At 57.2% G+C, this 23,087-nt stretch overlaps 1 protein-coding gene across 1 annotated transcript; it reads left to right on the top strand.

Annotated features, from left to right (window-relative positions):
* Nucleotides 1–2,871: 2,871 nt before the first annotated feature.
* On the top strand, nucleotides 2,872–14,325 carry LOC136558885 (maestro heat-like repeat-containing protein family member 6). Its single transcript, XM_066553651.1, has 15 exons — nucleotides 2,872–3,031; nucleotides 9,335–9,399; nucleotides 9,514–10,125; nucleotides 10,310–10,458; nucleotides 10,716–10,863; nucleotides 11,072–11,256; nucleotides 11,339–11,476; nucleotides 11,745–11,859; nucleotides 12,031–12,168; nucleotides 12,400–12,576; nucleotides 12,702–12,857; nucleotides 13,014–13,115; nucleotides 13,483–13,585; nucleotides 13,867–13,923; nucleotides 14,189–14,325. Exons 1-15 carry the CDS (start codon nucleotides 2,872–2,874, stop codon nucleotides 14,323–14,325), a joined length of 2,442 nt encoding a protein of 813 aa, XP_066409748.1.
* The last annotated feature ends 8,762 nt before the right edge of the window (nucleotides 14,326–23,087 follow it).

Here is a 23,087-nt window from a genome sequence, read left to right as displayed (position 1 = left end):
GGAATGATGAGACCATTGTCCATGGCCTGATGCACACTCATGTCTCTGCTGTGGTTGAGTCTCAAGGATGAACAGGAAAAATTCAGAGAGAAGATGAGGAAGGAGATGAGCAAGGACAGTTCCCGTGTGGCACCAGTGCAAACCAGAGGCCCCAGTGTCAGAGCCCAACATCCCCCAGCTAGGGAGAGGGAGTACACCCCACGAGTGGGCCTGTGGTTCTTCCTGTATGAACATGGGCAAGACATGAGAGGGTGGAATGGAAAACTCATCTCAGTCCTAGCAGCCTGGGTATGCAAGCTAAAGGAGGAAACTACTAAGAGAGGGATTTACACCCAAATGAATGCAGCCCCAGCTCCCCGTGACCGAGCTGCCAGGTATAGCAGAAGGGAGCATGATATGTCAGATCCCCTTGAAGGAATATCCAGAATATACGCCCAGGGAGGGAACGGTAGCCAGGACTAGAGAGGCCCTGCCTCTAGCCAGGTAGAGGCCAGGGAAAATTGTGTCTTTTTGGGCTGTGTGGATCCCTGGCACACCAGAGCCATAGATATACAAGGCTTTTGTCAACCCTGGTGCGCAGTGTACTCTAATCCCTTCAGGACATGTGGGTGCAGAACGCGTTTCCATTGCCAGGGTGACGGGGGGATTGCAGCAGGTGATCCTGTTGGAAGCCAAGGTGAGCCTGACTGGGAAGGAGTGGCAGAAATTCCTATTGTGACTGGCCCAGAGGCCCCGTGTATTCTGGGCATCGACTTCCTCTGGAAGGGCTTTTAGGAAGACCCAAAGGGACTCAGGTGGGCTTTTGGAATTGCTGCTGTAGAGACAGAGAACATGAAGCAGTTGAACACCTTGCCTGGACTATCAGAAAACCCATCTGCAGCTGGACTCCTGAAGGTGGCAGAGCAACGAGTGCCGATTGCCACCTTGACAGTGCAACACCAGCAGTATCGAACAAATCGGGATGCCGTCATCCCCGTGCACAAAATGATCCATGAGCTGGAGAGCCAAGGGCTGGACAAGAAAACCCACTCACCCTTCAACAGCCCCATCTGGCCTGTGCACAATTCTGACAGAGAATGGAGATTGACTGTGGACTATCGTGCCTTGAATGAAGCGACTCCACCGCTGAGCGCGGCTGGGCCGGACATGCTGGAACTCCAGTACGAGCTGGAGTCCAAGGCAGCAAAGTGGTACACCACTGTTGGCATTGCTAATGTGTTTCTGTCCATTCCTCTGGCAGCAGAATGCAGGCCTCAGTTTGCTTTCACCTGGAGGGGCGTGCAGTACACCTGGAACCGACTGCCCCAGGGGTGGAAGCACAGCCCCACCATGTGCCATGGACTGATCCAGGCTGCACTGGAAAAGGGTGAGGCTCCAGAACACCTGCAGTACATGGATGACATCATTGTGTGGGGGAACATGGCAGTGAAAATATTTGAGAAAGGAGAGAGGATCATCCAGATTCCCCTGGAATCTGACTTCACCATCAGGAAGAACAAAGTCAAGGGACCTGCCGGGGAGATCCAGTGCCTGGAAGTAAAGTGGCAAGATCTACGGCGTCAGATTCCCACTGAGGTCATTAACAAAAGATCACCGTGATGTCTCCACCAACCAGCAAGAAGGAAACACCAGCTCCCCTAGGCGCCGTAGATTTTGGAGAATGCACATTCCCAAGTACAGCCAGAATGTGAGCCCTTTCTACCTGGTCATCGGCAGAAAAGGACGATGTCCAGTGGTGCCCTGAACAGCAACAAGCCTTTGCCCAGGTCAAGCAGGAGATCGCTCATGCAGTGGCCCTTGGCTCAGTCAGGACAGGAGCAGAGGTGAAGAACGTGCTCTACTCTGCAGCTGGGTACAATGGCTTGTCCTGGAGCCTTTGGCAGAAGGTGCCTGGGGACACTCAGGGCCGACCACTGAGATTCTGGAGCCAAAGTTACAGAGGGTCCAAAGCCAACTCCACTCCCAGAGAGGAGGAAATCTTGGCTGCCTATGAAGGAGTCCAGGCTGCCTCAGAGGTAACAGGCACTGAAGCACAACTCCTCCTGGCAGCCCGGTGCTGGGGTGGATGTTCAAAGCAAAGGTTCCCTCTACGCACCATGCCACCAGTGCTACATGGAGCAAGTGGATTGCTGTTATCACACAGCGCGCCCATACTGGAAACTTGAATGGCCCTGGGATTCTGGAAATAATTACAAACTGGCCGGAAGGTGAAAACTGTATTCTCACTGACAAAGAGGAGCAGGAACAAGCGACAAGGGACTGAAGAAGCTCCACCATAAAACCAATTACCAGCAGATGAAACACGCTACGCTCTTTTCACTGATGGCTCCTGTCGCATCATAGGGATGAACTGGAAGTGGAAAGCAGCCGTATGGAGCCCCACATGACAGGTTGCTCAAGCTGCTGAAGGAGAAGGTGGATCAAGTCAACTTGCTGAACTCAAAGCTGTTCAGCTGGCCCTGGTCATTGCTGAAAGAGAGAAGTGGCCAAAGCTCTACCTTTATACTGATTTGTGGATGGTAGCCAATGCTCTGTGGGGCTTGCTGAAAAGGTGGATAAAGGCCAACCAGCAGCATAGAGGAAAACCAATCTGGGCTGCTGATGAATGGAAAAACATTGCCTCTTGGCTAGAAAATCTGTCTGTGAAAGTCCATCATGTAGATGCCCATGTCCCCAAGAGTCAGGCTAAATGAGGAACACCAAAATAATGAGCAGGTAGATCAGGCTGCAAAGATAGAGATGTCAAAGATAGACTTAGATTGGCAACATGAGGGGGAGTTGTTCCTAGCTCGATGGGCCCATGATGCCTCAGGCCATCAGGGCAGAGATGCCACCTGTAAGTGGGCATGAGCCCCAGGGGTGGATTTAACCATGGACAGTATTTCTCAGGTTATCCATGACTGTGAGATGTGTGCTGCCATCAAGCAGGCCCAGCGGGTGAAGCCCCTGTGGTATGGTGGGCGGGGGTCCAAGTACAAGTATGGGCAGGCCTGGCAGATTGACTACATCCCACTGCCCCAGACATGCCAGGGTAAGCGCTACATGCCCACAATGGTGGAAGCCACCACTGGATGGTTGGAGAACTGCCCTGTGCTTCACACTACTGGCCTGAACACCATCCCAGGCCTGGAAAAGCAAATCCTGTGGAGACATGAGAGAACTAAGTTGGCCAAAGGGACCCATTACAAGAATTGCGTTATCAACACCTGGGCCAGGGAACATGGTATTGAATGGATATACCGTATCATGCACCAGCTGCTGGGAAAGTTGAATGGTGTAACAGACTACTTCAGACTACCTGAAGGCTCATGGTGGGGGAATTCTTAGAAATTGGGAAATGAACTTAGCAAAAGCCACCTGGATGGTCAATACCTGAGGGCCCATCAATTGAGCTGGTCCTGCCCAGTCTGAACTCCTGCACACAGTGGATGGAGATCAAGATCCTGTGGTACATATGAAAGGTATTTTAGGAAAGACTGTTTGGATTAATCCCACCTCAGGCAAAGACAAACCCATCCGTGGGACTGTTTTTGCTCAAGGACCCAATTACACTTGGTGGGTAATGCAGAAAGATGGAGAAAGCCAATGTGTACCACAGGGAAACCCAGTCTTAAGTGAGAAGTGTATGTAAGGTTTCAGTGTGATGCAGATGGAAATAGAATAAGGGGTGGATAATGTCCTGGACTGAAAGATAATGTGTGTATTCCATTTGCCACCTGTCAGAAGTAGGGCAGTTTTCTTTATCTCTCCCACAAACCAGTCCTCCCTCGGGGAAATATCTTGTGTTCATGGGCCATTGAGTGTCGCTGCATGACTGATAAAATTACATCATCCCATTGGGAGAAGCTCCGCCCAGGGGGAGGAGCCAAGCATTCCTTCCTGGATATAATCTGATGGTTGGAACACACAGCACCTTTCCCACTGGATTCCCAGAGGAGCAGCCCTTTCCCACTGGATTCCCAGAGGAAGACCAGACCAATCTACCCCACCACTGGATCTTCAGAGGAAAACTCCACCCTTCTACAGGATCCCTGCTCCAGCAGAACCACACCTGTCTCTGCAGGAGGGCTGCAGCCACCCTTTAATGGGACTGCTGCCAACACCCTGACACACAGGGAGTCAGGCCATATTCTCACTCTGTCAGTGTTGTTTTGTATTACTGCATTGGTTTGGGGTTTTTTTCCTTCCCTATTAAAGAACTGTTATTCCTGCTCCCATATCTTTGCCTGAGAGCCCCTTAATTTCAAACCTATAACAGTTCAGAGGCAGGGGGTTCATATTTTCCATTTCAGGAGAGGCTCTGCCTTCCTTAGCAGACACCTGTCTTTTCAAACAAAGATATATATCCTTGTTGGCAAGTTTATTGGCCAATAAATCCTTTTAAGGTCTTGTAACTAGGAGTCTTGTGACCTTCTGAGCTATGTAGGGGAGATGTGAGCCAATCTCACCCTTCCTGTCTATGTAGAAGATAAGAAAAATAAACGGCATCATCTAAAAAACAAAGAGGTCCGGTCTCTAAGTCATTCCAAACTCCTTCAAGTCCTCCTAAGTGTGATTTAGCTACAAATAGATGACAGGGACTCTTAATGCTGGCTCTTTGACTCCAAAGCAGCTGCTTTAGAAACTTTCACATAACCATATGTAGTTGTGTGCCAGCAATGGATCATTTGAAGAAACTTTCCCAACTGACTTGAATAGAGGTTTGTTTGAAGGGTGTTTGAGGGGAAGGACTCCCAGCAGAGGTCTGGGCTTTGACCTAGCTGTGTCCCCTGCTGATTGTGAAGTGTGCCATCAGAAGCAGGGTTTTCTGGGCTAAAAATACCATCAAGTCACCTGGACTTGCTCTTTTTAACCTATAAAAGCTGGAGCCACTTTTGGGGCAAATTTGGAGACCTCATCTATGGGTGAATGGATGACCTAGGATTTTCCCAATTGCTGGGAATAGTTCCCCAGGTCCTTGGCGTAAAATGTGGCTCCCCAGCAAGTGCAGATCTGCAAGATGAGAAACAATTTAGGCAATTGGTGATGATTCTTTTAAATCGCTCTCCTTTCTCTCGTACGGTACTGATTTAGGTGCACTACCTTGCTTGTTTTTGCTTGTCATTAAAACCAAGCACATATTTTTTATTGAATGTATCATCTAACACTGTGGTTTCTTCATATTCCCAGTAAAAAAAGACCATTATTTCCAGTGATGTGTCCTTTAAATAGCCTCAGTCAATCGGCAGAACACCAGGAGGCCCCTGAGGAGCCGGGGTGCTGGGAAGCCCTGAGGAATTGGGTGTCAGAGGGCACAAGCAGCCCCCAGGCAGCCGCCTTGGTCCTGGCAGCCGGCTGCTCTGGCGCTTCCCCAGAGCGTCTCCCAGGCCTGCGGCAGAGCCCTCGAGGCTGGGACACCACCCCAGCAGGAGGGTGGGGACACCCCCGAGGTGCCCAGGCTGGGCTGGCTGGGCACAGGGAGGGCAGGGGGCTGCTGCCAGGGCACGGCCACTGGGTGCTGCCAAGAAGGGGCAGGGGCAGAGGCAGGGCTGGCGGCTGCCCAGGCCACGGTGCCGTGACCGAGGCCCCCCTGACCCAGAGCTCTGGGCCCGCAGAGCTGCTGCCACCATGGGGAGGGCGGCCGTGTCTCCTCCAGCAGGGCTGCGCAGTCGCTGCTGCCCCGGCGGCTCTGGAGCCCACAGAAACAGCAGCAGAGCGGGCTCAGCAACAGCAGCACCCCGAAGGGCGGCACCTGCTCGGCCGGGCATCCGCACCCGCCGGGATGCCAGACGGGGGGAGCCCGGGGGCACCATGGCCCCTGCTTTGGCAAAAGGCTCAGCAGAGTTGGCCACAATGGCTCTCTCTTGACTTGCCAGCCTCACAGCCACGCTTGGCTGCTTCAGCTGCTGCCTGTGGCCCTGACCGACTTCCATGGCCGGGCTTGAGGGCAGACTCGCCTTCCCCAGGTGGCGTCCCAAGGCAGCGGCATTGGTGCCATGGGCAGAGAGACACTCTGATGGGGCACCAGCCCTGCGCTGCAGCTGCCCTCCCTATCCTCCATGCAGGCATCTTAAAGGCACATGCCTCAGCTCTGAAATGAAATCCTGGACTTGCTTGGAACAAAGGAGGCGCTGGAGAAAACCTGGGACTTCCATGGGTCAGTTTTCCTCTCCACTTGGGGAATCACAGAATGCCACAACACTTTGTGTTGCAAAGTATCACAAAGATCATCCAGTTCCCACCACCCTGCCATGGGCACAGGTGCTGTGCAGGCACAGCTGTCAGTAGAACTGGAAGAACACTTTTCCATGTTTACCTTTTCCTCCCCTGCATTTCAAGCTAACATGACAAATTCAGCTGCTTACAGCTGAATAGTGTAGCTCCCAGGATTTGGAATAGGAGTCTCCAGTGGGCCACTGTATGTCCATTCAGCCTTTGTTAGACCATCCAGATGGAGCTCAGCCCTGTGCAGCCCAGGCACAAGCAGCACACTGGTCCATTTCAGCATCCCAAAGTCTTTGGGGCTTCCTGTGCACCCTGAGACTCCTGAATCCTGTGGATACTGAAAGCCTGGTCAGAGAAAAAGCCAGATAAACTTTCCCAGAAATTGTTCTAGCAAGTTTTGAGAAGGCAGAGAGAAAGAATGAAAACAGTCTTGCAGCTGGTGTTTGAAACAGTTCTTTTCTCATCAGATGGTTTATCAAAGGGTGGTCCCTAATAAATCAACAGGTGACAGGTGTTATTAAGAGCCAATCAGGTTCTGGGTGAACCATGTTGGTTAGAAGTGTCGGGAGATTGTAATAAAGGAAGCATTTATGCCATCTTAAGATGCATGGAGTGTGTCACTTGTTTACCCATTCCTTACTCAAGGGTGACACGAATCCATTCTTGAATTCCCAGTTAGTGCTGTGCAGCACATTAGAACACAGGAATGGCCTCTTTGGCTCATTCTTGGCTTTGCTGCTCTTGCCTAAAGTAGTCATAAGGAGTATATGCCAATGGAAAAATTGTAGCTGAACACCAGGGAATTTTTCTGTATGGTTTAGAACTAAACTCTTGTGTGACTGTTCAGAGACTCCGAAATCCAGTGTAAAAATGACAGCTTTGGTATTTAAGAATCCCAGAAATGTCTCCATGGGATTTTTCTGGTCAAGGATTTGAATGCTAATGCAGAAATTACAAAACGGTTAAAAGTAGTTTTCATTGGCACCCCTCTTAAATGGCATCAGCACACTTCCAAGAGACAGGGTATGACACTGGGGACAGTGCTTGGCACTTAATGGCTTCAGATCTGGGAGAGAAATGTTTTGCCCAATTTCACCCAGGAGTTCAGGTTTTCCCAGGGCTTTGATTGACTGGTCACTGCAGGTAGCTTTCACTAAATGCAAAAGGATGGAACAGCAGAACTTCTGGAGAAGGTGCCCTAGAGATAGGGAGAAAACCTTGAGAATGCTCAGCAGGCTCTGGAAAGCATTAAATAAAGAATCAAAAAGAGATGCAGCCCTGTGACTTTTCAGGCTCTTTGGGTCTGGAGGAAATATTTATTTGCCTTGTATCATCTATGACACAGACACACGGGCAGCACCTGGAGCGTTGAACATCACAGACTGGGCTAGTGTTTTTCCCAGAAGAACTGACAGAAGATCACATTAAACATGACAGTGCCTCTGTACAATCGAATCGTCCAGGGAAACTCAGCAGCTGATGGTGTTGTGGTGCTACTGCCAATGTCTTCCATGAAAAAATCCTTTCAGGACTGACTAACAGCTTCTGCCTTCTGACAGAGTCCAAGTGTTGCCAGCAGTTGCTCCAGGTGCTCCGGCCATCAGCCCCTGCAGGAAGGAGCACAGCCCCCAGTGCACGTGGGCTTTAGCTCCCTGTGGCACAGAAGCCCCCCGGGGGCACAGGTCTCTGGGGCAGGAGACGGGCACCAGCGCTGCCAGGGCTCGGGGGTGGCAGCTCTGCTTGGGCGGGGACTCTGCCACAGCTGCTGCTGTCAGCGCTGCCCGGGCCCCAGGGCTCAGAGCAGCATTCGTGCCCGGGCCCACACGTTCCCTGTGCGTGTCACACCCGTGGGTTTAGGATGGCCACGGGCCGGGACGTGTCCCAAGGAGGCCGTGCCAGCTTCCCTGCAAGGCCCCGGGCCCTTCCCAGCGCGGCTGCGTGGGCAGCCCTGGGGGCTCCTTCTGCTGCCCTGAGCCCGCAGAGCAGGGCAGCGTTTGCTGATGCTCTGAGCCCTTCCTAAAGATCCTGTGGGGCTGCCTTAGACACCTGGGGCCAGGCATTCCTTCCAGCCTGGGCCATTTTGGCTGGGCTTGGGGTGGCCCCAGGGCAGGCAGCAGTGTGTGCAAGGGCCATTTGTGACATGCTGCAGCACGGTCACCGTGTCATGGAATGGGACAGGGTGTCCTTTGTGACACGTGGTGACAAAGGAGCCGGCGTTGACAGGAGCAGGCCACAGTGCTCGGAGCACACGACGGGACAGGACAGGACAGTGCGGTGCCGTGAGGAGCCCCCACACAGCACGCTCGTTCGTGTCCTACCCGGAGCTCTTCCGAGTTGTTACTCCTACAGGTGACCTCGTGGAAAGACTGCTGGCCTTGGTGGCCTGTGGCTTTCCCGAGGATTCTCTTTTCCAGGTGCCTGCAAGGCCAGACTTGGTGACTTCAGAACTTTTCTGAGGCATCTCCCATCCTTCTGGCCTGTGCACTCGAGGCGTGACCCTGGGACTTAGTGACCAAAACCATTTACGAGGTGTCTCCTGTCCTTGTGGCAGGAGGCTTCGAGACCAAAGTGCAGGACTTGCTGTCCTGCAGTCCTCATGAGGCTTCTCTGTCTCAGATGCCTTCAAGGCAGAACTAAAGGACTTACTAACTCAGAACTTTCACAAGGCATGTGTCTTTAAGGTGCCCTCAAGGACAGACTCTGGCATGGCAGGCAGATTTCTCAGCCTGTTTAAAGTCTTCCGGAGGAAAAAAGAGAAAGGCCCTGGAGCTGCCCCAGGAAAACAGCCTGAAGAGCCCAAGCACTTGCAGCCACTGCAGGAGGGTGAGTGGCAGAGCTGGCCCACAGAGCTGATGGTGGCAGCCAGCTTGGCCCCATCCCTCCCATCCCATCCCATCCCATCCCATCCCATCCCATCCCATCCCATCCCATCCCATCCCATCCCATCCCATCCCCTGGGGACATACCCACAGACAGGATGGAACAGGGGCTGGGCAGACACCCCGCAGTGGCCGTGCTCCATCCCCTGGGGCATCCCAGGGCTCTCCCTGGCTGGGGAGCACAGGGCTGGGCTGTGTTCTCCGGCCTCTCCCGCAGCCCCTCAGCTCTGGCTGCACTCGCTCTTTGCCAGATGCAGCCCAGGACAAGACACGAGAGCAGGAACCCGGCCCTGGCTGCTTCCGCAAAACCCTGAAGGTACCTGCAGCCACCCCCACCTGGGCTGGGCCTGCTGTCCCTGCTCAGCCCAGCACCACGCTTGGAGCATGCCATGCAAAGTCCCTGCCTTCTCTGTTCTTTATTCTCCTGCAGAGGTTCCGGAAATTCCTGCGCATTCGACGTAGGAAGACTGGCACCACAGCAGCTGAGGGCAGAGCCCAGCCTGAGTCGGGGCTGACCGAGCTCCAGGCAGAGCCTGATGTCAGCCCAGATTCAGCTGAGCGCTCACAAGACTCTGACACCTCAGTGACTGAAAGCTGGGAAAAGGCTCTTCTCACATCAATGACCGAGGATGTGGCCATCACAAACACCGACCATGGAGAGACTCAGGGCATCGCTAATACTGACACCAAACCAGATTTGGCTGAGTGCTCAGAAGACACTGAGGCTGCAATGAATGAGGACAGGGCCAAGGCTGACATGGCATTGACTGACGATGTGGCCAACACTGGAGAGACTCAGGGCATTGCTAATACTGACACCAAACCAGATTCGGCTGAGCGCTCAGAAGACTCTGAGGCTGAAATGAATTCCAGTGATCACAGGGCAAAGGATGACATGGCAGTGACTGAGGATGTCATCACATCCGCCAACACTGGAGAGACTCAGGGAATCACAGATACTGACACCATGCCCGCTCCCACTGTGATTCATGTTCCCACTAAGGATTCTTTTGAAGAGAGTTCTGTTCCTTCTCAGCAGCAGGTAAGCAGCCTGGGGCCAGGCCTGGAGGCCTGCCAGGATCGTGTGTCCCCTCAAGCCATGGTCACTGGGCCCCCTCAGCCTTTGAGGCCAGCACAGTGTGGCGGGAAGGGAAGCACTTCTTTGGGGAAACTGAGCAAGTTGCTGCCTTGGACAGCACTCAAAATCTCCCCCATGCCTCCTCCAGGTGCCAGCAATTGTAAGGAACATTCACCAGAGGCTGGTGTCCCATGGCACTGTGGATGCCAGGCTGCAAAGTGACATTGTGAGGCTGGCTGAAGAACACCCTGTGGACGTGGTGCTGACCCTCCTGCGCTGTGCCCCAACGTGTGACAGGTACGGGGCCCACATGCCTGCACAGCTCAGGGCTCACCAGCCTTTGGGGCCCATGGCCCTGCACAGCCTGTGCTATGGGCTCTGCCAGACAGGCACAGAGGTCCAGGACCCTGGGGCCCCTCTGCTTCCCGATCCTGCTGCCAATGCTCCCTCCCTGCCCCTCAGGGCACCGGGGCTCTGTCACCTGGGCCCCCACAGCTGCACAGGGCACGGTACTGGCACTGAGATGCCCCTGACACAGAGCTCTGATCCCACAGAGCTGCTCAAATGATATGGAGAACTATAGGATCATCGGGACCAGCCGTCGAGAAAGTGCTGCCAACACTGCTCTGCGTGATGGAGGATTGGCCCCTGCACAGCACATGCTCCTCTGACGGGGACGACAGGGACATTTTTGCCCTGGCTGTGAGTTTCTGGATTTGGCCTCTGCTTACCCCTCGGTCACCTCCCCAGCAGCTCTCCATCCTCTCCATGCCTCAGGCGCTGGGCTGAACCCTGGGCTAGGGGCAGGCTCAGGGGGCACCAGGCCCGCTGCTCCACCTGCATCTGCCCTTGGGCCCTGCCCCATGGACACCTCGGCACTGAGTGCTGTCTTGGGCTGTTTCTTTTGCAGGCAACTCTGGTGATCTGGGCTATCATGCCTGAGTGCCATGAGGCGATGCTGCTTTACTCCTCCCGCCTGTTTGTGGCTCTGCTCTTCCATGTTGTCATCACCACACAGCAGATGCCACCAGAGGAAGTTGATACCTTCTGGACAGCATGCCAGAAGGAGCACCGCCTTCCCAGCAATTACAACAGGTCCCAGTCCGCCTGGCCTTCCCATGCCCTTGTGGCCAGTGCCATCGCTCCCAGTGTGACCTGGGCTTTGCTCTGCACACAGGTTTGCAGTGCAGGCCATGAAGGCTCTGCTCTGCCGGCTGCACTGTGACAATGAGGTGATGTCTATAGAGCGCAAGTGTGGCTGGGACACGCTGCTGTGTGCTCACACCCAGCACTATGCCGTGGGTCTGCTGGCCAGGTGAGACCCCCTTGTCCCCATTGCCCCTGGCATTTGTGCCCTGTGCCCCACTCAGTCCCTGTGGTCATGGGTCAGAGAGCCTCGTCACTGAGGGACGGCCAAGGAGACTGGAAAAGGCTGGGAGAGGAGGGTGCCCAGAAGGGGCCACCTCCCACAGCGCTCACATCCCTGCCAGGGATGCTGGAGAAAGACCAGACCTCTGTGAGTCATTCCTGGCAGAAGTTTGCCCCTCCACCTCATGGTCTTGGTGCCTTTTTTGCCCTTCCAGGAAGATGCGCCCTGTCTCCCTCTCCTTGTGTTCTGGGATTGCTCTACGCCTGCTTGGGCTGCTCGGCAGGGAGGAGCCACACTGGGATCTGCCCGCCCTGGCATTCCTTGTGGAGGTGAGCCTCAAGGCCAGCGCTGCCTGGCTGAGCTGCCTCCCAGCTCTCTGCCCTCTCACAGCCACAGCTGCCTGGGACGGTGCCCGTGCCCTGTGCTGCTGCCTGGGCCCAGCCCTGTGCGCTTCTGAGCTCCTGCTGGCCAGCTCCCTGTCACTGCCCTGTGCCTTTCAGGTCCTCGAGTGCCTGGATTGGAGTGAAGCTGCTGACAGCACACTGGAGATCATGTCAAGGTACCTGCAGAGCGAGTGCAGGGAGAGGCGTCGCCTGGCACTCAGAAGCCTCGTGGTGCTCAGCAAGGATCCCTTGATGGTGAGTAGGGGGCAGCGGCTGAAGCTGTGCTGTGGAAAGCTGCCCCTTGGGCTGGCAGGGCTTCAGGAGCTGAGGCAGCTGCTCCCAGCTCTCCTGCCTCACCTGCCCCAGTGCTTTGGCTCAGGCCATTGGCCTGTGGGCCCTGCAGTAGCAGGGGGGGTTACAGTGCCAGGGCGGTGGTGGCGGTGCAGCCGACCATGGCCTCCTAGCACAGCCTTGGGTTCCACACAGGCCAAGCGTATATGCAGCGTTTTTCAAAGCCTTCTGGAGCTGCTGAGTGATACAGATGGAGAGGTGGTCAGAATGACGCTCTCTGTGTTGACTAACTTGCTGAAGAACAATGACATCCTGGTATCCGACACCACTGCCCCGAAGCTGGCTGAGGCGCTCCTGCTGCTCTTTGATCACGTAAGGCTCTGTGTCCCCAGCCTTGGGCACTGGTTGCTGCCCAGAAACTTTGGGCCCCGTGGATTTTTGTACTGTTCAGATGGGCCTGGAGTAGCTGGTGCTGACTTTTTTTTCCTTTCCTCTAGGACAACAGCCATGTGCAGCTGCTCTCCCTTAACCTCTTCTTCAAGGTGATGGATTTGGTAGTAGACGAGGGAAAAAAGCCCCTTAAGTCAATTGTGTGCCAGAGCCTACCTCCACTCTTCTTCCACTGCCATGATGAGAATCAGCATGTGGCAGAGGTGAGGAATCATGGGCTGCTGCTGTCCCCCTGGGAGGGTGCTGGACTGCCTCCTGCCCTGGCACCTTGCGGGCTGCAGCCTCCTCCAGGCTGTGCCACTGGGATGCCCCTGTGCCCTGGCCTGTGGGGCCATCTGTGCCCCTCTGCTGCTCTCCAGGCCTCTCGGGAAACACTACAATGTGCGGCCGGGTTCCTGAAGAAGAGGGAACTCAAGCAGCTGGTGGAGACAGAGAACCTGTTGACGTTTGCTGAGGTCCTGGTAAGGACAGCCTGGAAGCGCCAGCGTCAGCCTGGAGAAGGCCCCTGAGTGCGTAGCTCAGTGTGCGGGGCTGGCAGCTGTGCTCCTGCCCGCTGCTGCAGCCAGAGGCCACGCGGGCTCTTCTCCAGGCTCCCGTGGGCCCGAGCCGGGTGCCCATGGAGCCCCGGCCCGGCGGGGCTGCGGGCCGGCACCGCGGCTCCCCGGGCAGCAGCCGGCCCTCTGCCCCCTGCCCTCGGGAGCCCTTGGCCAGCGGCTGCTGGCCGCGCCTCAGGCCTCTGCGGCCAGGGGAGGCCAGGGCTGGGCGCAGGCAGCGCCCGGCCCAGGGGCTGAGCCCGCGCCAACCCTTCCCTCCTGCCGCTCTCTGCAGCTGGCAGAGGACAGGAGCAGAGCGGCCGAGCACCTGCGCCGGGCCCTGTGCTACCTGGAGAGCCCACAGGAGCCCCTGCGAGAGGCGGCCATCACGTTCATGGGTGAGCCCCGAGCCCGGGCTCCCTCCCCGGCCCGGCCCGCCGCAGCTCGGCCCCAGCCCCGCCTGCTGCCCCGGCAGCGCCAGCCGGGCCCGGCGCCGTGGAGCCCCGCCCGGCCTGGGCATTGCTGCTGCCGCCCTCTGGCAGCCGTGCCCTGGGGCGGCAGCGTGCGGCAAGGGCCGGGCTGAGCCCTGCCGGGCCAGCAGCCCGTGTGGCCACAGCGCCGGCAGCGCCGCCGGCAGGGAGCTGTGCTGCTGGGGCCGTGACAGGCTCTGTGTTCACAGGCATCGCCGGGGTGCTCCTCAAGGGGCAGCCAGGAGATCTCCAAGTCATCTGTGAGGGTGAGTGACGGCAGCGGGCTGACTGCGGGGGCTGGCGCAGGGAGCTGCAGAGCCTGAGCAGGGAGCTGCAATCCCTGTCCCGGCTGGGGCCGGCCTCGCTCCTTGTGTGGATGAAGAGTGGCGTGGGCAGTGCGCACAGAGGTTTCAGACACCCCCCTCTCTTGTGGCCGTGGCAAGAGCTGGGTGGGATGGCCCTCACAGGAAGGTCTCCTAGGATTCCCACAGATCCAGGCTCTTACCGTGGCTCTGTTCCTCTCTCTTCCAGCCCTTCTAGCCCTGAGGAGAGATGACAGCCCTTCGCAGACAAACATAGTTGTTCAACAGATATTCAGTGAAAAAGCTGCAGAAGTGGCTCAGAAGAGCGAGTGTTTCTTTAAGACCTCCAAATGCAATGGAAGATGAGACTACCTTGAGAGTAGAAGAGACCAGCTGGAGTTCCAGACACAGCTGATGATTGGCCTGCGGGAAACTTGCATTGCTTCAGCCCTCTCCCTGCTTATAGATAGCTCCCTCCCTCCAGCCCTCGGCCTCTGCCCAGCCCTTCTTTTTCCCTCCACTCTCCCTCCCTGTGGACAACTCTTTCCCTTTAGCCCTTAGCTTCTGCCCAGCCCTTCTTTTTCCCTCCACTCTCCCTCCCTGTGGACAACTCTTTCCCTTTAGCCCTTAGCTTCTGCCCAGCCCTTCTTTTTCCCTCCACTCTCCCTCCCTGTGGACAACTCTTTCCCTTTAGCCCTCAGATCCTGCCGATCCCCTTTTTTCCCTCCCAGCTCATCCCTTTGCCTTCCATTAATAAACAGTTTGGCTTCTTCACTTTGCCTGCATCTCTCTGGAGCTGAAGCAAATCTGGGGCCCTGGGACACACAGGCCCCTGCTGCCGTTCTCTGCCACGCCGTGTTTTGTGCACAGACAAAGGGGAATGAGGGCAGGTCAGGCTGGAAGGGTCCCTGTGCTGAAGGTGCAGTTCTACAGCACTGTGCAGTTCCAGATCTTGCTGAGCACCTTAGAGCCCCTGAATTTTGGAAGAGCCAACCTGAGTATGCTTTGAACTCAGCTGTGAGGGATTCCATGGCAAGCATCCATGGAGGGCAAAGGAGCTTGGAATGCTGGAAGTTTTCAAGAGTAGCTTCCTGAAAGCACAGCAGTGCTCCATCCCTGCACAGGATGAGGAAGAGGGCAGAACCAGGGATCTTAGCAGGGAGCTCTGGCTGTGCCTGAGGGCAAATGAAGCAGCAGCACGGTGCCCGAGACTCGGACATGCGGCCGTGCCGGTGCCCGCAGCGCTGTCAGGGCAGTGCCGGGATCCCGGCTGTGCTTCTGCTCCCCACAAGTCAGGAACGGCAGCCCCAGGCTCTGAGCCAGTCAGAAAGCCAACCAAGGGAGAGCAGAGGGAGGGCATCCTTCCAGTCTCTCTCGGGCATGGCCACAAAACAGCCCCCACTGCTTCTTCCTCCGCCTGTGTTTGGGCTGTGCTGTGGCAGAGCCAGCCAGGTTGGGCTCTGCGTTCCAAAGCCTGTTGGGAGCGGGCATGAAAAGTGCTGTGTGCACAGCAGAGAGTCCTGGAAGGTGCTGGCAAGAACCTCTAAAGTAAATATAGGATCTTTCAGTTCAAATATGTGGTTTCCTTTAGCAACAAACAGCTCCTCTGACTCTGTCAGTGCTTGCTCCCCCAGGGCTTCTGAAAGGCTGCCCGGCCCCGCGGGGCGGCCCCAGCGGGTTCGAGTTCCCGCCCGCAGCTGAGGGGAGCGGCGGGGCGGGGCCGCCCGCGCCTGGGTGGGAAACGCTCCCTGCGGCAGGGAGCGAGCGGGTGGCGGCGGTGGCGCAGCGGGGACCGACCCGGCCCTGCCGTGTCCCTCAGGGCGAGCCCACGGCCCCTCAGCGGCCCTGGCGTCCCTTCAGCCAGCGGCATGTGCGCTCAGCCACACGCGGCGTGCCCGTGTCCCCCTCAAGTGACGCTCCCGTTCCCTCAGTGACACCGCTGTACCCTGAGGGACACGACAGACACCCACCTCCCCTCAGGGACTCTCACTGGCCTCAGTGACATGCAGGGCATCTGCACACCATTCAGAGACCATCATGACACCTCAGCGACCCATGGGGCATCTGCCTTCCATTCAGTCACACAGAAGGCACCTGCAACATGCTGGGGAAGCCTCAAGTCTGCTCAGTGACCCACATGTGCCCTCAGCATTGGGACACCCACCTTTCCCTCAGTGACCTTCACGTCCCATCAGCAAATCAAGAGGCACCAGCCATCCTGTAGGTGACTCATGCGAGTGCAGTGGGTCATGGTGGCCAGGGGCCAGCAGCAGGCAGAAATCCATCAGGGCTGGGGAAAAGGCTCTGCTCTGCTTACAGCATGGGCTGAGGGCCGGGAGAGCTCCATTTCCCCCTTGAGATGTTGGAGACAGGGCCTTTCACCCTCCTTATAGGGCTGCCCCTTGCTGCAGACAGCAAAAGGAGCACAATGGCAAAAGGCCAAGGACAGCAAAGCAAAGAGCCAGCCCGGCACACAAGGAGGTGGCCCAGTGCAAAGCCAGCTTGGCACCCTGAAGGTGCCCACCACACTCCCATGTGTCCCTGCCCTGGGAATGCCAGGAATGCCCTTTGTCCAGAGGGCCTTTCTGTGGCCCCTTTGGGCTCAAGCTGTTGCTCTTCTGGCTCAATGGGGCCTAAAGCCACTGAGCTCGGCCTCCCCCATGGCAACAGGAACAAGACTCGGCAAGCAGGCAGTGGAGCTCAATGCCTAAGACTGAGGGGCTGGGAGCTCCAGTCTGGAGCACAGGGAGGGCACACGCCCAGCCCCACAACTCCTGCCCTCACAGCCCTGAAAGGCCGGGACCAGGGTTCCGCGCCTGATTCCAGAAGGTCCCTCACACCACCCACTGCGGACGCGCCAGAGCACCCGGCTGTCAGGAAGAAGGCGGCTGCCAGGGGGCTGCTTGTGGCCTCTGACAGCCCATTGCTCAGGGCTTGCCAGCGCCCCAGCCCCTCAGGCCCTGCCCCAGCCCGGCCAAGCTGCCCGGCAGCAGCGCCGCAGCCCCACAGCAGCTCCAGAGCAGCCCCATCCAGAGGCACCTGGGAGCCCTCAGCAAGGCAGGCAGCAGCACACGGGCGGCAGGACACGGATGGCGCTTCCTGCCTGGCACAGGGCTTGTGTCCATCTCCAGGCACCGCTCTGGCAGGGATCCCCGCAGCTCCGGCCCCTGCCCAGCCACTCTGTGGGCAGCACAAAGGCTTCAGCAGAACCACCAAAGGCCAAGGGGCTTCTGGCCATCTTCCCTGCCCACTGCACGCCTGGGCAGCCGGCTGAGCACAAGCACCCTTTTCATCCTCCTCCCCTAAGCCCTGCCAATCCTGGCAAGGAAAAGATCCTGGGAGTCTGTCTACTATACATAATTTTTATTTACATACAGAAGAAAAATGAAAATATGAAAAAGAACAATCTTGAAGAAAAAGAAAATCCCTGCTGGCTCAAGTGGCCCCAGCAGACAGTGTCTTCCAGATCATCTCTCCACAGAGCTCCAGCAGCACAGCAAGGCAGTGCTGCAGAGACGAGGCCGTTTCGTCCATGCACTGCGGAATTGATCTCGCAGCTTACGCCATGTGGAGTAGGGAGCTCTCTGTACAGCCCGGAGAACAAACCCAGTTTCAGCTGAAAGATTTCTGATGGCAGGACTGCTGTCATTTGCCATTTCTTCAAGGGCTGCAAGAGAGAGGAACAGAGACAAGGTCAGATCCCAGATCTGCAGGGAGCCGAGGAGAGCCCCCTGCCAGGGCCATCTCAGCCGGCTCTTGCCATGGCCAGGAGGGAGCAGGAACCAAGGGGATCAGCATGAAGCTCTTGGTGACGAATGGCTCACGTGGCGCTGAAATCTCTGTGTGTGCTCTGCCCCCGGGAGCAGAGCGCTCCACAGCCGGGGCAGGGCTTGCAGCTGTCCCCGGCAGCCCCCGCTGTCAGCCCGCTGGCCTCACTCACCAGTGCAGATCAGCTGCAGCTCTTGCTGCTGCCCCCTCAGGCGCCGCCCGGCCATGCCTGTGAACACAGAGCCTGTCAGGGCGCCAGCGGCACAGCTCCCTGCCGGGGACCGGCCGGGGCAGCAGGCGGGGCTGGGGCCAAGCTGCGGCGGGCCGGGCCGGGGGAGGGAGCCCGGGCTCGGGGCTCACCCATGAACCTGACGGCCGCCACTCGCAGGGGCTCCTGTGGGCTCCGCAGGTAGGGCAGGGCCCGGCGCAGGTGCTCGGCCGCTCTGCTCCTGTCCTCTGCCAGCTGCAGAGAGCGGCAGGAGGGAAGGGTTGGCGCGGGCTCAGCCCCCGGGCCGGGCGCTGCCTGCGCCCAGCCCCGGCCTCCCCTGGCCGCACAGGCCTGAGGCGCGGCCAGCAGCCGCTGGCCAAGGGCTCTCGAGGGCAGGGGGCAGAGGGCCGGCTGCTGCCCGGGGAGCCGCGGTGACGGCCCGCAGCCCCGCAAGGCCGGGGCTCCATGGGCACCCGGCTGGGGCCCACGGGAGCCTGGAGAAGAGCCCGCGTGGCCTCTGGCTGCAGCAGCGGGCAGGGGCACAGCTGCCCGGCCCCGCACCTGAGCACCGCCCTCAGGGGCCTTCTCCAGGCTGAGCCTGGGGGTTCTCGGCTTCTCTTACCAGGCCCTCTCCAAACCTCCAGGTCTGATCCACCTGTAGCATTTCTTCGATATCCCTCCTTTTCAGGAATCTGGCTGCAGAATGCAGCGTTTCCCGGGAGGCCTGGAGAGCAGCAGAGAGGCACAGATGGCCCCACAGGCCAGAGCACAGGAGCATCCCAGTGCCACAGCCTGAAGGAGGCTGCAGTCCGCAAGGTGCCAGGGCAGGAGGCAGCCCAGTCCCCTCCCAGGGGGACAGCAGGTGGCCACAGGTCGTCACCTCCGCAACAATCTGATTCTCATCATAGCAGTGGAAGGAGAGTGGCACCAGGCTCTGGCGCACGTGGGACTTCAGGGCCTTTCTTCCTTCTTCTGTTAATAAGTCCAGCATCTCTTGAAAGACACACATGGAGCTCAGCTGCACCTGGATATCACCCTGTATGAAAGGAAGGGCAAAAGACCTCAGCATCAACTGCTTCAGGCTCCCCAGGGCACAGGCCTGCATCTGCACAGGGCACCAAGTGTCTGGGCAGCAGCCGGTGGCCGAGGCTGTGGGCACAGAGCCTTACGTGGTCAAAGAGTGGCAGGAGCGCCTCAGCCAGCTGCAGGGCAATGGGGGTGGGTATTGGGGCACCATTATCCAGGAGCAAATATCTGAGTAGAAGAATGGTCATCCTGATCATGTTGCTATCATTTTCCTGCAGGAGCCGCACAAGACTTTCAGTCAGGCTCCACATTTTTTCAGCCTGTGTGGGACACAAGTTTGTGAAAGGCCAGCCTGCTGCCGCAGGGCCCAGAGGCCAAAGGCCTGTCCCAAAGCACTGGGGCAGCTGAAGCGGGAGGCAGGTGAGCTGGGAGCAGCTGCCCCAGCGCCCCAAGCCCAGGCAAGGCCAAGCGACTGCCTTGCCCAGCCCCAGGCTGCCTGCACGGCTGCAGCCACTGCCCCCTTCTCACCATCAACGGATTCTTGCCCAGCACTATGCGGCTTGTGAGTGCCAAGTAACGCCTGGCCCTGTGCTCGCTCTGCAGGTTCTGGGCCATGATCTCCAGAACACTGTCACTGCATTCCCTCAAGTCCAGGCACTCGAGGACCTGAAAGGCACAGGGCAGTGACAGGGAGCCGGCCGGCAGGAGCCCGGAACCGCACAGGGCTGGGCCCAGGCAGCAGCACAGGGCACGGGCACCGTCCTGGCAGCTGTGCCTATGAGAGGGCAGAGAGCTGGGAGGCAGCTCAGTGAGGTAGTGCACCTGTAGAAGGCATGGGGAGACTTGGGAAGCTGCCAGATGGAGCAAAGTTTCCAGCTTCCCCAGAAAAGTGCTTCCCTTCTGTGCGCACTGCCATGGCCTCAAAGACTCCCCAGGGACCAGCAGGCATGGCTCGGGAAGCCACATGACTCACGCGGGAATTGAAGCCTGGCCACAGGCTGCTTACTTGTTCTGGCCTGGGAACACCCTTCTCCACGAGGAAATGCAGCAGGGTGGCACTGGTCTTATGTTTGAGGAGCTCAGACTGTGCTCTGAGCCCAGTCCCCATAGTGCTGGTGTCTTCCTGCTGAATGCTCTTGATGAATTTCCAGTAAAACTGTAGGAGAAGGGCAGGAAGCCGGGGATGTTGCATGGAGTGCTGCACACACGGTGCTGGGCTGAGCAGGGACAGCAGGCCCAGCCCAGGTGGGGGTGGCTGCAGGTACCTGCGCTGTGCTGCGGAAGCGGCCACAGCTGGATTCCTGCTCTTGTGTGCGCTCCAGGGCTGCATCTGGCAAAGAGCGAGCGCAGCCAGAGCTGAGGGGCTGCGGGAGAGGCCGGAGAACACAGCAGAGCCCTGTGCTCCCCAGGCTGGGAGAGCCCTGGGATGCCCCGGGGGATGGAGCGCGGCCACTGCAGGGTGTCTGCCCGGGCCCTCTTCCATCCTGTATATGGGCATTTCCCCAGGGGATGGCATGGCATGGCATGGCATGGCATGGCATGGCACGGCATGGCGCCAAGTTGGCTGCAGGCACCATTCCTGCGGCCCAGCTCTGCCACTCACCCTCTTGCAGTGGATGGAATGGCACCACCTGTTCAGTATCCTGTGCTGGGGCAGCTCCACGGCCTTCTTCCTCCTCCTCCACCCAGGCCAAGTTTGGCACTCTCAGGGGTCTCTGCTCCATATCTCTGACTGGATTTGTGGCCACTTGCCGTAGAGCTGCCTTGGAAAAGCTCCAAGTCACCAAGTCCTGCAGTTGTGCCTCAGAGGCACCTTCAAGACAGAAGCCTCAGAAGGCTGCAGGACAGCAAGTCCTGCACTTTGGTCTCAAGGGCTCCGGCCACAAGAACAGGAGACTCCTGTCAAGGATTGTGGTCTGGCTTCAAAGTGTCCTGCAGAAGAAAAACCTCGGGGAGATCACAGGGTTGCAAGTCCTGTGGTCTGGCCTCAAGCTCAGCTGCAGGAAAAATGCCTCAGAAAAGCTCCGGGTGGGACACGAACGAGCACGCTGTGTGGGGGCTCCTCACGGCACCGCTCTGTCCTGTCCTCTCCCGTCGCGTGCTCCGAGCACTGTGGCCTGCTCTTGTCACCGCCAGCTCCTTTGTCACCACTTGTCACAAAGGGCCCTTTGACACCATGTTCTGTTCGATGGCATGGTGTCCGTGCTGCACTGTGTCACAAAGGGCCCTTGCACACACTGCCACCTGCCCTGGGGCCGCCCCAAGCCCAGCCAAAATGGCCCAGGCTGGAAGGAATGCCTGGCCCCAGGTGTCTAAGGCAGCCCCACAGGATCTTTAGGAAGGGCTCAGAGCATCAGCAAACGCTGCCCTGCTCTGCGGGCTCAGGGCAGCAGAAGGAGCCCCCAGGGCTGCCCACGCAGCCGCGCCGGGAAGGGCCCGGGGCCTTGCAGGGAAGCTGGCACGGCCTCCTTGGGACACGTCCTGGCTCGTGGCCATGCTAAAGCCGCGGGTGTGACACGCACAGGGAACGTGTGGGCCCGGGCACGAATGCTGCTCTGAGCCCTGGGGCTCGGGCAGCGCTGACAGCAGCAGCTGTGGCAGAGTCCCCGCCCAAGCAGAGCTGCCACCCCCCGAGCCCTGGCAGCGCTGGTGCCCGTCTCCTGCCCCAGAGACCTGTGCCCCCGGGGGGCTTCTGTGCCACAGGGAGCCAAAGCCCACCTGCATTGGGGGCTGATGGCTGGAGCACCTGGAGCAACTGCTGGCAACACTTGGTCTCTGTCAGAAGGCAGAAGCTGTTAGTCAGTCCTGAAAGGATTTTTTCATGGAAGACATTGGCAGTAGCACCACAACACCATCAGCTGCTGAGTTTCCCTGGACGATTCGATTGTACAGAGGCACTGTCATGTTTAATGTGATCTTCTGTCAGTTCTTCTGGGAAAAACACTAGCCCAGTCTGTGATGTTCAACGCTCCAGGTGCTGCCCGTGTGTCTGTGTCGTAGATGATACAAGGCAAATAAATATTTCCTCCAGACCCAAAGAGCCTGAAAAGTCACAGGGCTGCATCTCTTTTTGATTCTTTATTTAATGCTTTCCAGAGCCTGCTGAGCATTCTCAAGGTTTTCTCCCTATCTCTAGGGCACCTTCTCCAGAAGTTCTGCTGTTCCATCCTTTTGCATTTAGTGAAAGCTACCTGCAGTGACCAGTCAATCAAAGCCCTGGGAAAACCTGAACTCCTGGGTGAAATTGGGCAAAACATTTCTCTCCCAGATCTGAAGCCATTAAGTGCCAAGCACTGTCCCCAGTGTCATACCCTGTCTCTTGGAAGTGTGCTGATGCCATTTAAGAGGGGTGCCAATGAAAACTACTTTTAACCGTTTTGTAATTTCTGCATTAGCATTCAAATCCTTGACCAGAAAAATCCCATGGAGACATTTCTGGGATTCTTAAATACCAAAGCTGTCATTTTTACACTGGATTTCGGAGTCTCTGAACAGTCACACAAGAGTTTAGTTCTAAACCATACAGAAAAATTCCCTGGTGTTCAGCTACAATTTTTCCATTGGCATATACTCCTTATGACTACTTTAGGCAAGAGCAGCAAAGCCAAGAATGAGCCAAAGAGGCCATTCCTGTGTTCTAATGTGCTGCACAGCACTAACTGGGAATTCAAGAATGGATTCGTGTCACCCTTGAGTAAGGAATGGGTAAACAAGTGACACACTCCATGCATCTTAAGATGGCATAAATGCTTCCTTTATTACAATCTCCCGACACTTCTAACCAACATGGTTCACCCAGAACCTGATTGGCTCTTAATAACACCTGTCACCTGTTGATTTATTAGGGACCACCCTTTGATAAACCATCTGATGAGAAAAGAACTGTTTCAAACACCAGCTGCAAGACTGTTTTCATTCTTTCTCTCTGCCTTCTCAAAACTTGCTAGAACAATTTCTGGGAAAGTTTATCTGGCTTTTTCTCTGACCAGGCTTTCAGTATCCACAGGATTCAGGAGTCTCAGGGTGCACAGGAAGCCCCAAAGACTTTGGGATGCTGAAATGGACCAGTGTGCTGCTTGTGCCTGGGCTGCACAGGGCTGAGCTCCATCTGGATGGTCTAACAAAG

Source organism: Molothrus aeneus, chromosome 7 (genome assembly GCF_037042795.1).
Source record: "Molothrus aeneus isolate 106 chromosome 7, BPBGC_Maene_1.0, whole genome shotgun sequence".
Taxonomy (NCBI): domain Eukaryota; kingdom Metazoa; phylum Chordata; class Aves; order Passeriformes; family Icteridae; genus Molothrus; species Molothrus aeneus.
This window is presented reverse-complemented; position numbering and strand designations above follow the sequence as displayed.

What these genes read in the sequence shown, in the direction of transcription:
- LOC136558885 (XM_066553651.1), top strand. Translation starts at nt 2,872, where the DNA reads ATGGACAGTATTTCTCAGGTTATCCATGACTGTGAGATGTGTGCTGCC. An exon ending in GCCGTGGGTCTGCTGGCCAG is followed by an intron (nt 11,477 to 11,744) that starts GTGAGACCCCCT and finishes TTGCCCTTCCAG; the next exon opens with GAAGATGCGCCCTGTCTCCC. An exon ending in TCCTGCTGCTCTTTGATCAC is followed by an intron (nt 12,577 to 12,701) that starts GTAAGGCTCTGT and finishes CCTTTCCTCTAG; the next exon opens with GACAACAGCCATGTGCAGCT.